The 12725-nt window shown below is 39.0% G+C and overlaps 1 protein-coding gene across 2 annotated transcripts in view; it reads left to right on the top strand.

Moving 5' to 3' along the window:
- The window catches only part of LOC106878350 (acidic mammalian chitinase), a 69994-nt gene that overhangs the window by 51003 nt on the left and 6266 nt on the right, over window positions 1-12725 (top strand). For both annotated transcript variants that reach the window (XM_052969765.1, XM_052969766.1), the window contains 3 exons: window positions 4986-5265; window positions 6436-6547; window positions 10632-10753. In XM_052969765.1, coding sequence (XP_052825725.1) covers window positions 4986-5265; window positions 6436-6547; window positions 10632-10753 — 514 coding nt within the window. The remainder of the gene's footprint in view (window positions 1-4985; window positions 5266-6435; window positions 6548-10631; window positions 10754-12725) is intronic.

The raw sequence follows: 12725 nt of genomic DNA, 5'->3' as shown, positions 1-12725 counted from the left end.
TAACACTAATACTTATAACTTGTGTTGGTGTTCACAGGGGATGAACTGATTTAACTCTAATTAGTGACTCAACAACTGTCATAAACAAAAGCTGACCATATCTAGCGATCATGGCGTCCTGGTGCAGAGATTGTTAACACCAGTGACAGAATATTAGCCACTGATTACCTCAGCTGATTGTCTAGTACCTGCTGAGATAATTAGCTTGAAACTTTCTCTACTATGTCTAATATTGATAATAGCAATTAGTATTTTCTTTGTCAAAAGCAATGACCTAAAAGAGATATGATTCATTAAATTTCCATGCCAACAAGTGTACAATATTGTATATCTATTTAGGGATTCTCTCATCACTGCTTCAATACACACAGTGAATTCTGTGCTTCACTGAGGAGGTCCAATGAGGCTGAAACATGTCCAGTTGTTTCCAGTTACTTGCTGAAATTATCAAAATTGTATTAGTGATGGAATTAATGTTACCTTTTCATCACAAATTATTACATATTTAATGTTAACCACATTAAACATATTAACAATAACTGAATGTTTTAAAATTAAGTTAATATTAAGATATTTAATGTAGTTAAAATCACATATATAACTAAATAACGATTATGTAACGAGACAAAATAATCAGTCATTGACTTGATTCGTGTAATAATTAAGGGAAACAGCTCTGGACATATTTCCATTTTATTGAACTTCAGTGAAGCAATTAACTTCACCAAATCTAAAATTATTAGTCAATGATTAATATTGATTCTTTTTTATCATCACATAAAAAAGGGGGCATTGAAAAGGTTAACACTAATTTTCTATTGTTATTTTCATGCTGCTGTCATTGAAAAGTAGGTTATACTATGAACATTTTCACATGTGTTATAGAATTGTGTTTCATCTAGGTTTTAAGTTCAACCTCTTCTTCCATTCACACCCAGGCTTAATGATGTGATTACTATAAATTTATGCATGCATATATGCATAAATATATATGTTTGTATATATGTCATCATTGCCCTCGATATTTTAGAAGTCTCTATGCTCAGCCTGCTTGAATTTGCAGTGAAATTTAAAATTCATCTCAAATTTCAAACTATTTTGAAAATGTTCAGCGTCAGCGACGTCGTCGTTGGTGTCGGCATCAATTAGCTTCAGGCAGCTAGAACTTTCTCTGTTATATCTTATATTGATAATAGCTATATCTAATATTGATAATAGTATTTACTTTGTCAAAAGCAATGAACTGAAAGAGATATGATTCATTAAATTTCCATGCCAATATATGTACAATATTGGTACATATATTTAGGGATTCTCTCATTGCTGCTTCAATGCATACAGTGAACTGTATGCTTCACTGAGGAGGTCCAATGAGGCTGAAACATCATCATTATCATCATCATTGTCATCATCATCTTTGTCTAATGTCCATTTTTCCATGCTTGCATGGGTTTGATGGAGTTTGTTGAAGCAGATTTTCTGCAACTGGATGCCCTTCTTGTTGCCAGCCTTCACCTGTTTTCAAGTGAGGTAATATTCTTTGTGACCAGACATGTATTCACAGTCGATTCGAAACAAACGACACCACTTGCTTGACAGAGACAATTGTTTACAACCATCAACATGAAGTCCAGGAAAGGAGACAGTAACACACACATAAATACAAAAATACAGGCATGGCTGTGTGGTAAGTAGTTTGCTTCCTAACCACATGGTCCTGGGTTCAGTCTCACTGCATGGCACCTTGGGCAAGTGTCTTCTACTATAACCTTGGGCCAAACAAAGCCTTGTGAGTGGATTAGGTAGATGGAAACTGGAAGAAGCCTGTCATATATATATATATATATATATATATATATATATATATATGCATATGTGTGTGTCTGTTTGTCCCCTATCCATTGCTTGACAAATGATGTTGGTGTGTTTATGCCCCCATAACTTAGTGATTCAGCAAAAAGGACTGACAATAAGTACTAGGCTTATAAAGAATAAGTCCTGGGGGGTCAGTTTGTTAGACTAAGGGTGGTGCTCCAGCATGGCCGCAGTCAAATGACTGAAACAAGTAAAAGAATAAAAGAACTCATACATACAATGAGCTACTTTCAATTTCTGTCTACTAAATCCACTCACAAGGTTTTGGTAGGCCGAGGGCTATAGTAGAAGACACTTGTTCAAGGTACCATGCAGTGGAACTGTACTCAAAGCCATGTAGTTGTGAAGCAAAATTCTTAACCACACAACGAACCTATAATGGTTGAATATATTAGATAGAGAACACCAGTTTTTCAGTGCTGTCATGGGTTGGATGGGTCTTTGATACAACATATTTCCGTTCTTTTTGATATTAAGCCTTCTTATCTGTGAAACACAATATCCTGACATCGGAGCCCATCTCTTTAGTCCATACCTTTTTTGACCTTCTATTTCTGTGTGAGTATAGGGCTTTCCTATAAGTAGGTTATCTCCCTTGGCTAGGCGGCGCTCCATGTAGATAATTAAACTTCCGGAGACTACCGACACCATTGTTATTGCTTTACGTCTTATCATGGATATAAAGCAGCTTGATGATTCAGCTATCGAAGTACTTACTGTGCCTGAGTTAAAGAAATATTTAAGATTATATGGACAGTATGTTACTGGAAGAAAGGCGGACTTGACTGAAAGGTTGAAAAGAATAAAAATTCTGTCGATGAAGAATGTCAACAAAGTAAATTCATTGGACGATAAGTCTGAAGTATTGGACGATACTTCAGACAGGAATAAGCAGAAGCTTATATCTCCTCTCGGTGAAGTATTGCCTGATCTAAAGATCTTTGTAAGTTGCCGAATTTCACAGATAATGACATAATTACCTCGTGCTACGGATGAAAGCAAAGCAAAAGTTAAGGAGTGGCATAATTTACCACGACAGACACGTACACAGCCTCGGATACCACAATATTAGTGAAAGCTGCTCTCACTGTATTGTCCGGTGTCTGGTAATCCCTTCAGTACCGACATAAAACCAAAAAAAGAATCCTGACCACAGAGTGTGGGTAATTATGTCAAAGGTCATTGGCAATGTGCATTCAGCTGATTGCAACTGTTAAAGCAAGTCATTGAGCATGCGTACATGTCATACGGGAGAGTTCCAATCAGGGGTGGATAACAACCTTATAAGAACCCCCTATAGGATACATTTCTACCCTGCATGTATCAACTATCAATCAATTGTATCACATATCCACACCTGAACAGCCTTTGATGAGAACACACAGCTAGTCTCACAACTCTTTTGTGTCCTGCCTTACAGGCTGACAATGGGAAAGGATATGACTAAAGCAATTGACAATGTCCTCTGCTTTCAACAACTGGTCTTTTGTCTAAGCAAGAAATCAATGTTTCCCTTGTTATGATTAACGATGACATCAATTTGTTTACTAACATTGCAAAGCCAAAACAAACTACAAAACACTGTTATTTATGGATTTATTGGAAAACTCAACTGGTTTCCAATTTTCACAACTTCTAAAGCCCAATAAAATCTATTATTATCATCGTCATAATCATCGTCATTATTATCATCATTATCATCATCATCATCATCATGCCAGCTCTGAGGAACAGTAGCCTCTGTAGTAGTAGTAGTAGTAGTAGTAGTGGTGGTGGTGGTGGTGGTGGTGGAGGTTATAATTGTTGTCACCGTTGTCGTTGTTGTTGGCATCATTGTCGTCACCGTTGTCATTGTTAACATCATTATCGTTGTAGTAGTAGTGGTGATGGCAGTTGTGAATGTGGTAGTGGTCGTCGTCATGGTCGTGGTAGTTGTAGTGTGAGGTGGTGGTAGTTATAGTGATCGTGGGGTAATAGTTGTTGTGGTGGTGGTGGTTTTGGTAGAAAAAAAAGCAAAGTGGAATTAGCATGTCTGTGGAGCATATTTGCAAATGATGTGATTTTATGCTGATCAGTCTAAGATATCTGTGGGCATAACAGCTGCACTGGTCACAGGTGTAGGAGTAGCGCTGCATTATGGATCTCACATGAACTTTGTAAGGGGCTTTTAATTGTTGATGGGGGTTGAAACCATTTTGGTTTTGGATTTGTGTATCTTTTATCATTTGCTTGTTTCACTCCTTGGACTGCAGCCATGTTGGGGGAACTGGCTTGAAGGGTTTTAGTGGAACAGATTAACCCCAGTACTTATTTTTAAGTCTGGTCCTTATTCTGCAGTGAGACTGAACCTGGAACCATTTGGTTGGATAGCAAGCTTCTTACCATACAGCCATGCCTGCACCTAAAAAGACTTGCTCCACATTTTTCCAAGAAACAGACTTCATGAGTCATGGCTCATCATCAGACAGGCAGCGTTACTAAAAGAAAATTTGTGGTAATTTTTTGTTATGTATGCAACTCAGAAAGCCCCAAGAGCCACAGATTGCTTGTAACTGTTCTATAACTTTTGTTTCTTGTTCTTGAAACTTGAATAAATTTTTACCTTCTTTTTAGACATATGATGATGAGTGTCAAGTAGAAAAAATTTTAATTTTTTTATTATTTATGTGCCCTTTTAAAGCCTAGCCAGGCTCATGGGCCTAGTTTCCCGGTTTCTGTGGCTTATGTGTTTCCCCCAGCTAGACGGGACGCCAGTCCATCGCAACGTTACTCAAGAAAGAAACAGGAAGAAGGAGTGAGAGAAAGTTGGGGTGAAAGAGTACAACAGGAATCGCCACCACCCCCTGCCGGTGCCCCATGGAACTTTAGGTGTTTTCACTCAACAAACACACACAACGCCCGGTCTGGGAATCGAAACCGCGATCCTCCGACCGCGAATCCGCTGCCCTAACCACTGAGCCATTGCACCCCCACAAGTAGAAAAAATAAACAAAGGAAATTATCTGACAAACCAGTAGACATTTGCTGAAAGTGTTTCTGATGTTTGTATTGAACTGAACTTTCTGTAATGTTTTTATTTTATTGTGTTTTTCTTCTCTCTCTCTTTCCAGAAACCAAAATATCAGCTAACAACAATAAAAAGCTGGTTTGTTACTATTTTGCCTCTGGCCTCCTTCATGTCACAGACATTGACCCATTCTTGTGTACACATCTCATTTTTGCATTTGCAAAGTTTAAAGATGGTGAATTAATTGAAGTATCACCATCTGACATCAAAATCTACGGGCAAATGGTCGATCTGAAGCTGAAAAACCCTGCGTTAAAAGTGATGCTGTCGGTGCAGAGAGGTTTTTCGGAATTGGTCAATTCAGATGATGATACTCTTAAAAAGTATGTTATTTACATTTACCTCTATCTAACATTCACTAGAACGGAATTGCAGTATCTGAATAGGGCAGGGGTGGGGCAACATTCTTCCCTTGACTCTAGTGTCTGTTTTCTCAATGGCAAATATACAGCTTTCTCTAAGCATCATAATTGACTTAACAGAAAAATAACATCTTTACGCTTTGACTCTTTTACTTGTTTCAGTCATTTGACTGTGGCCATGCTGGAGCACCGCCTTTTAGTCTTGCAAATCGACCCCAGGACTTATTCTTTGAAAGCCTAGTACTTATTCTATCGGTCTGTTTTGCCGAACCGCTAAGTTATGGGGACGTTAACACACCAGCATCGGTTGCCAAACGATGTTGGGGGGACAAACACAGACACACACAAACATATACACACACATACATATATATATATACATATATACGACGGGCTTCTTTCAGTTTCCGTCTACCAAATCCACTCACAAGGCTTTGGTTGGCCCGAGGCTATAGTAGAAAACACTTGCCCAAGGTGCCACGCAGTGGGAATGAACCCAGAACCATGTGGCTGGTAAGCAAGCTACTTACCACACAGCCAACATTGTATGTTTCTCTTATCATTACTTCAGCTAGTATTGTGAAGGCTATGCCTCCATGCTGAAGAGGTCTAATAATACAAAAACATGTTTAATGTTATCTTCCTTGTTGAAATTATTAAAATATTAATCATTGACTAAATGTTATCTTTTTCTCGCCACATAAACATGTTTAGTTAATTATTTAATGCTCATTGCACTGACTATGTCAGTACTAACTTAATTATTATATAAACTGAGCCATACAGTTCACATTCTGCTGTATCCTCTGGTGATGCTCCAGCTGGAGTGATGTCCTAGATTGGCCACCACCCAATGACTGAAACATGTAAAAAAATAAAGAAACAATGTTTGTAATCAAAATCAAAGTAAAATTGCTTCATAACTACTCACTGATTGTATCTCTCATTAGTGATAGACGAACTCTATTCATTATAAAACAGAAAATATTGTTTCTTATATTTTCTTTTGTTAACATTATTATCAGTTGTTGTCTGGTGAAATACATTGTATTGACATGTAACATCAGCTTTATTGATCTGCCTACTATCCTGTTAACCAAATATTGTTCTTATTTATTTAAATGTTTACAGATTCTACAAACAAGCCATACATTATTTAAGGGAATATCGATTCGATGGAATTGATCTCGACTGGGAGTTTCCTAAGGCTAATGAGAAAGAGAAGTATTCAAGATTTCTAAAAGTAAGAACTTTTAATCTTAATATATCTTTGTGTACTTTCCCTATTGATGCCTTGCTGTTATTATATATAACATATATTCCACAGTGAATGTAGATAATTTCCTGAGAAAAAAAATATATATTTGATATAAGTCACTTGAAATGAATTGATGAGCTCACATACAACCTCCAAAGGTACATCTTTTTTCATCATCATCATCATCATCGTTTAACGTTCGCTTTCCATGCTAGCATGGGATGGACGATTTGACTGAGGACTGGTGAAACCCGATGGCTACACCAGGCTCGAATCTGATTTGGCAGAGTTTCTACAGCTGGATGCCCTTCCTAATGCTAACCACTCCGAGAGTGTAGTGGGTGCTTTTACGTGTCACCCGCACAAGAGCCAGTCCAGGGGCACTGGCAACGATCTCGCTCGAAAGTCCTTACACATGCTGCGGGCACAAGTGCCAGAAAGGCGACGCTGGGCACAGGTGCCATCACGATTTCACTTTCGCTTGCCTCAACAGGTCTTTGCAAGCTGAGTTTCTTGTCCAATGAAGGAGACGACATTGGCATGGGTACCAGTCGTCAAATTTAGTTCGATTTTGATTTCGATTTCACTTGCTTCAACAGGTCTTCGCAAGCGGAGTTTAGTGTCCAATGAAGGAAAGGTACGCATTCCTCTGATGGAATTATACTCATGTCACATAAATGTAAATTTAATGTACAAATTTGTAATTAAATTATTGAGTATTAACTGAAACAGCTGTAAGAAGTGAAGATGACCAATCTGTTGTTAATAATAAGCAATTATTAAGGCAACGAGCTGGCAGAGATGTTAGCACTTGGGCAAAATGCTTGGCAGTATTTCGTCTGTCTTTACATTCCGAGTTCAAATTCTGTCGAGGTTGACTTTGCCTTTCATCCTTTCGGGGTTGATAAATTAAGTACCAGTTGTGTACTGGGGTTGATCTAATCTACTGGCCGTCTCCCCAAAAATGTTGAGCCATGTACCTAGAGTAGAAAAGAATAATAAACAATTATTAACTTCCAAATCTCCATTTTCTTTTCGTCTTTAAATATATATATATATTTATATATATATGCATCATCATCATCGTCATCATTTAGCATCTGCTTTCCATGCTGGCATGGGTTGGACAGTTTGACTGGAAGCGGCAAGGTGGAGAGGTGCACCATGTTCCAGTCTGATTTGGCATGGTTTCTACAGCTGGACGCCCTTCCTAAAACCAACAAGCTTAGAGAGTGTGTTGGGTGCTTTGGGTGACACTGCATGAGTGCTTTTACATGGTACTGCATGGGTGCTTTTATGTGGCACTGCTTGGGCCCTTTCACATGATACTGCATTGGCACTTTTACATGGCATGACACAGGCTCTTTTGCGCGGCACCACATGGGTGTTTTTACATGGTACTGGCCCAGGACTCTTGCAGGTCAATCCTCATCACTGGTGGGACTGGTTTTAATACTTCTGCTGTTGACACGGGTCTTCTTGAATACAGCAAGACCCCAGGCATCTTGGTCCTTTGTCATCTCACCAGATGGGTTCAGTGTCCTAAAATCATTTTTCAGCACTTTGTCCCATATCTTCCTGGGTCTCCCACTTCCACGTGTTCCATCCACTTTGAAAGATCAGCACTTCTTTATGGAACTGCCAGCATCCATCCAGTAAGTCCATGCAGCAAATGTTCCAAGAATCCAAGAAGTTCCTGTACATGAGTTTGTTTTGAGTGGGTAAAATGTTACACAATATTTAACCCATTTTTCATTGCAATCAGCTATGAAACCAACAGAGACTGAGATGACACTGAACTCATCTGGTGAGATGACAAAGGACCAAGATGCCTGGGGTCTTGCTGTATTCAAGAAGACCCGTGTCAACAGCAGAAGTATTAAAACCAGTCCCACCAGTGATGAGTCTTGACCTGCAAGAGTCCTGGGCCAGTACCATGTAAAAACACCCATGTGGTGCCGCACAAAAGAGCCTGTGTCATGCCATGTAAAAGTGCCAATGCAGTATCATGTGAAAGGGCCCAAGCAGTGCCACATAAAAGCACCCATGCAGTACCATGTAAAAGCACTCATGCAGTGTCACCCAAAGCACCCAACACACTCTCTAAACTTGTTGGTTTTAGGAAGGGCGTCCAGCTGTAGAAACCATACCAAATCAGACTGGAACATGGTGCACCTCTCCACCTTGCCACTTCCAGTCAAACTGTCCAACCCATCCACTTTGAAAGATCAGCACTTCTTTATGGAACTGCCAGCATCCATCCAGTAAGTCCATGCAGCAAATGTTCCAAGAATCCAAGAAGTTCCTGTACATAAGTTTGTTTTGAGTGGGTAAAATGTTACACAATATTTAACCCATTTTTCATTGCAATCAGCTATGAAACCAACAGAGACTGAGATGACCAGAAACCAAATTGTATTTCATTCTCCATTCTTTTCTTTAAAGACTTATTCACTGTTCACTTATTGTCCATATTCTATGTACAGTTCATGCAGTTTTGGTCAATTTTTCTGATGAGTTGCAGTGCACCTGAGCACTTACATTAAGTTCATCATCATCATCGTCATCATTATTATTTAAGGAGGCAAGCTGGCAGAAATGTTAGCATGCCAGACAAAATGCTTAGTGGCATTTCATCTGTCTTTACGTTATGAGTTCAAATTCCACCAAAGTCGACTTTGCCTTTCATCCTTTCAAGGCTGAAGAATTAAGTACCAGTGAAACACTGGGTCAATGTAATTGACTAGTCCCCTCTTCACAAATTTCAGGCCTTTTGCCTTTAGTAGAAAGGATTATTATTATTATATAGGGGGCAGAGAAAGAGAGAGAGAGAAAGAGAGAGAGAGAGAGGTAGAGATAGATAGATAGATATACTCATAGACATCCCTAAAGTAAATACAGTAATGCCTCGATATATAAGTTAATTTGTTCCCATACAGCAAAACTCAAAGTTGAGCAATAATTTCCCATAGCAATGTTATAAATCACAATTCATTCCCAGAAAAATATTTTACCTACAAAATTTATGATACTCATAAATAAATGGCAATAAAACAACAACAGTAGAATGTAAAAAATATTTTATGTAATGTAAAAGAATGTCAAGATCATTTATAATAAAAAATATTATTATTATTATCGTTTTCTGAATCATTTTCACCTGCACTAGACTTGTGCACACTTGTAGACATGATTGCTGATTCACAAGCACTCATAGAAGGACTTACAGATTTCTTTTTAAAAATCAGGTCTAGAGTTGTTTGTTTAGAAGAATTTCTTGGTAACACGCTGAAGCATTTATTATGGTAGTAAAAACTTTTGCATTTTGTTCAAAATTTGGATCTTGTGCTTGAAAAATAAAACTTGTAAACCTGGGGTGTCATAAAGCGGGTCTTCGTAAAGTGAGGTATTACTGTTGATACCAGTGGAGGCGCAATGGCCCAGTGGTTAGGGCAGCGGACTCGCGGTCGGAGGATCGCGGTTTCGATTCCCTGACCGGGCGTTGTGAGTGTTTATTGAGCGAAAACACCTAAAGCTCCACGAGGCTCCAGCAGGGAATGGTGGCGAACCCTGCTGTACTCTTTCACCACAACTTTCTCTCACTCTTACTTCCTGTTTCTGTTGTGCCTGTAATTCAAAGGGCCAGCCTTGTCGCACTCTGTGTCACGCTGAATATCCCCGAGAACTACATTAAGGGTACACATGTCTGTGGAGTGCTCAGCCACTTGCACATTAATTTCATGAGCAGGCTCTTCCGTTAATTGGATCAACTGGAACCCTCGTCGTCGTAAGTGACGGAGTGTCAACAAACAACCATTTCATCTACAATGGACACTCGTTAGTACAATTCTGAAATAGGTTAAACCTTTCAAAAATGCTTGTATCTGTTTACTTTTGGGATGTGTGTATGTGTGCGTGCATGTGCACATGTGTGTGTGTGTGCATGCATGCGTGTGCGCGTGTATGTGTGTGTATTTGCATGTGTGTTTATATGTGTATCTATATGTGGATGTGTATATGTTTATATCACTTTCACATTTTGAATCTTACTCTCTATATTTTTCACCAGGAGTTCCGTGCTGCTATAACAAACCATTCCAAAACTTCTGTTAGACCTCCACTGTTACTGACAGCAGCTTTACCAAATAATGTACGAAAACTAGAAAACTACGATATTGATACTCTCAATAGGTAAGAACACGTGTTTAATTCATTCTTTACTTCAAACAGTCTCCAAGACACTTGCACACATGGATAAGCATCATTGTTATAACATCCACTTTTTCATGCTTGTATGGATTAGACACAAGGGTTTTTGCAGTTTGAGGCTCTTCCTGTTGCCAATCCTCATCTGTTTCTCAGCTAATGACACTGGATGACCACAACTCATTTATAACTATCATGTGATACTAAAACAGCACATTCTCACACACACACTTACACATACACACACACACCAGACTACCACCACTGCCGCTGCCACCATCACCACCACCACCACCACCGCCGCTGCTGACACCACCACCACCACCACCACCATCATCATCTAATGTCTGTTTTCCATGCTGGCATAGGTTGGATGTTTTGACAGGGGCTGGCTAGGCAGAAGACTGCACCAGACTTCACTGTCTTTGGCAGGGTTTTTACAACTGGATGCCCTTCCTAACACCAACCACCTTACTGAGTGCTTTTGTATATACACACCCACAGAAACACACACACACATACACACGCACGCACATACATATATGAGTTAATATTTAAGTGTTGGAAGGCAGTGAGCTGGCAGAAATGTTAGCATGCCGGGCGAAATGCTATTTGGTATTTCGTCTGTCTTTACGTTCTGAGTTCAAATTCTGCCGAGGTCTTCTTTGCCTTTCATTCTTTCAGGGTCAATAAATTAAGAACCAGTTGCTTACTGGGGTTGATCAATCAACTGGCCCCCTCCCCCAAAATTTCGGGCCTTGTGCCTCGAGTAGAAGAGGATATTTAAGTGTTGGGTATGTTCATAATTGTATGCCAATAAAGCAAGTCCACTCTCTATGGTTACCTAGTATCATGCATGGTAAGTATACAATTTTCACTGGATCTACCTCAGGAAATCCTCAGTTTGGCAAAACGCACCGATAGAATAAGTATTAGGCTTACAAAGAATAAGTCCTGGGGTCGATTTGTTCGACTAAAGCAGGTTCTCCAGCATGGCCACAGTCAAAATGACTGAAGCAAATAAAAGAATATGTGTGTGTGTGTGTGTGTGTGTGTGTGTGTGTGTGTGTGTGTTTTGCTTATCTTGCTTATGCCATCTTTCCATGTAAGTGTCTCACATCCATATCTTTGCACGCACTCCTATGATACTTGCTCTTGCCTAGCCTTTTATCTTACATTTTTGTCTGCTCCTACTTCCTCACTTTTACATCCCCCCCCTCTCTCTCTCACACACACACACACACACACACACAGTGAGCATCTTTCAGTTTTTATCTACTGAATCCACTCACAAGGCTTTGGTTGGCCCAGGGCTGTAGCAGAAGACACTTGCCCAAAGTGCCACACAATAGCACTGAACATGAAACAGCGTTAACTTCCTGTAATAGCCAATTTGTTATATTGTATCCCATATACCAGTATATTTGTTCAACTTTTCAGAATCATAAATATCTTTTTTTTTAAAGTGGTAGAACGAGATTTGTGATATTTAGGTCTATCTTATACAAAATAACAAAATACCTAGAATAACTACAGCTGAAAACTATAGATATTTTTACAAGTTTGAGCGGGTAGAGTCACTGACGTGTACAAAATGCTTAGGGGCATTTGTTTTAGCTCTTTACATTCTAAGTTCAAATTCCATGGTCAGTAAAATAAACTACCTGTTGAGCACTGGGGTCAGTATGATTGATTTACCCCTCCCCTAAAATTTCTGGCCTTATGCCAAAATTTGAAATTTATATACACACACACATGCACACACACACGCGCACACACACACATGCACACACACGCGCACACACACACATGCACACACACACACATATTGATAGAAATGGCAAGACAACAAAAGAATGAAAGAGACCTCGATCTTATGTAAATAGAGGAATTTATCTATAAATATAATTGTCACATATCATATTTACAGATATATATATATATATATATATATATA

Source organism: Octopus bimaculoides, chromosome 7, assembly GCF_001194135.2.
Source record: "Octopus bimaculoides isolate UCB-OBI-ISO-001 chromosome 7, ASM119413v2, whole genome shotgun sequence".
In the NCBI taxonomy this organism is placed as follows: Eukaryota; Metazoa; Mollusca; class Cephalopoda; order Octopoda; family Octopodidae; genus Octopus; species Octopus bimaculoides.
This window is presented reverse-complemented; position numbering and strand designations above follow the sequence as displayed.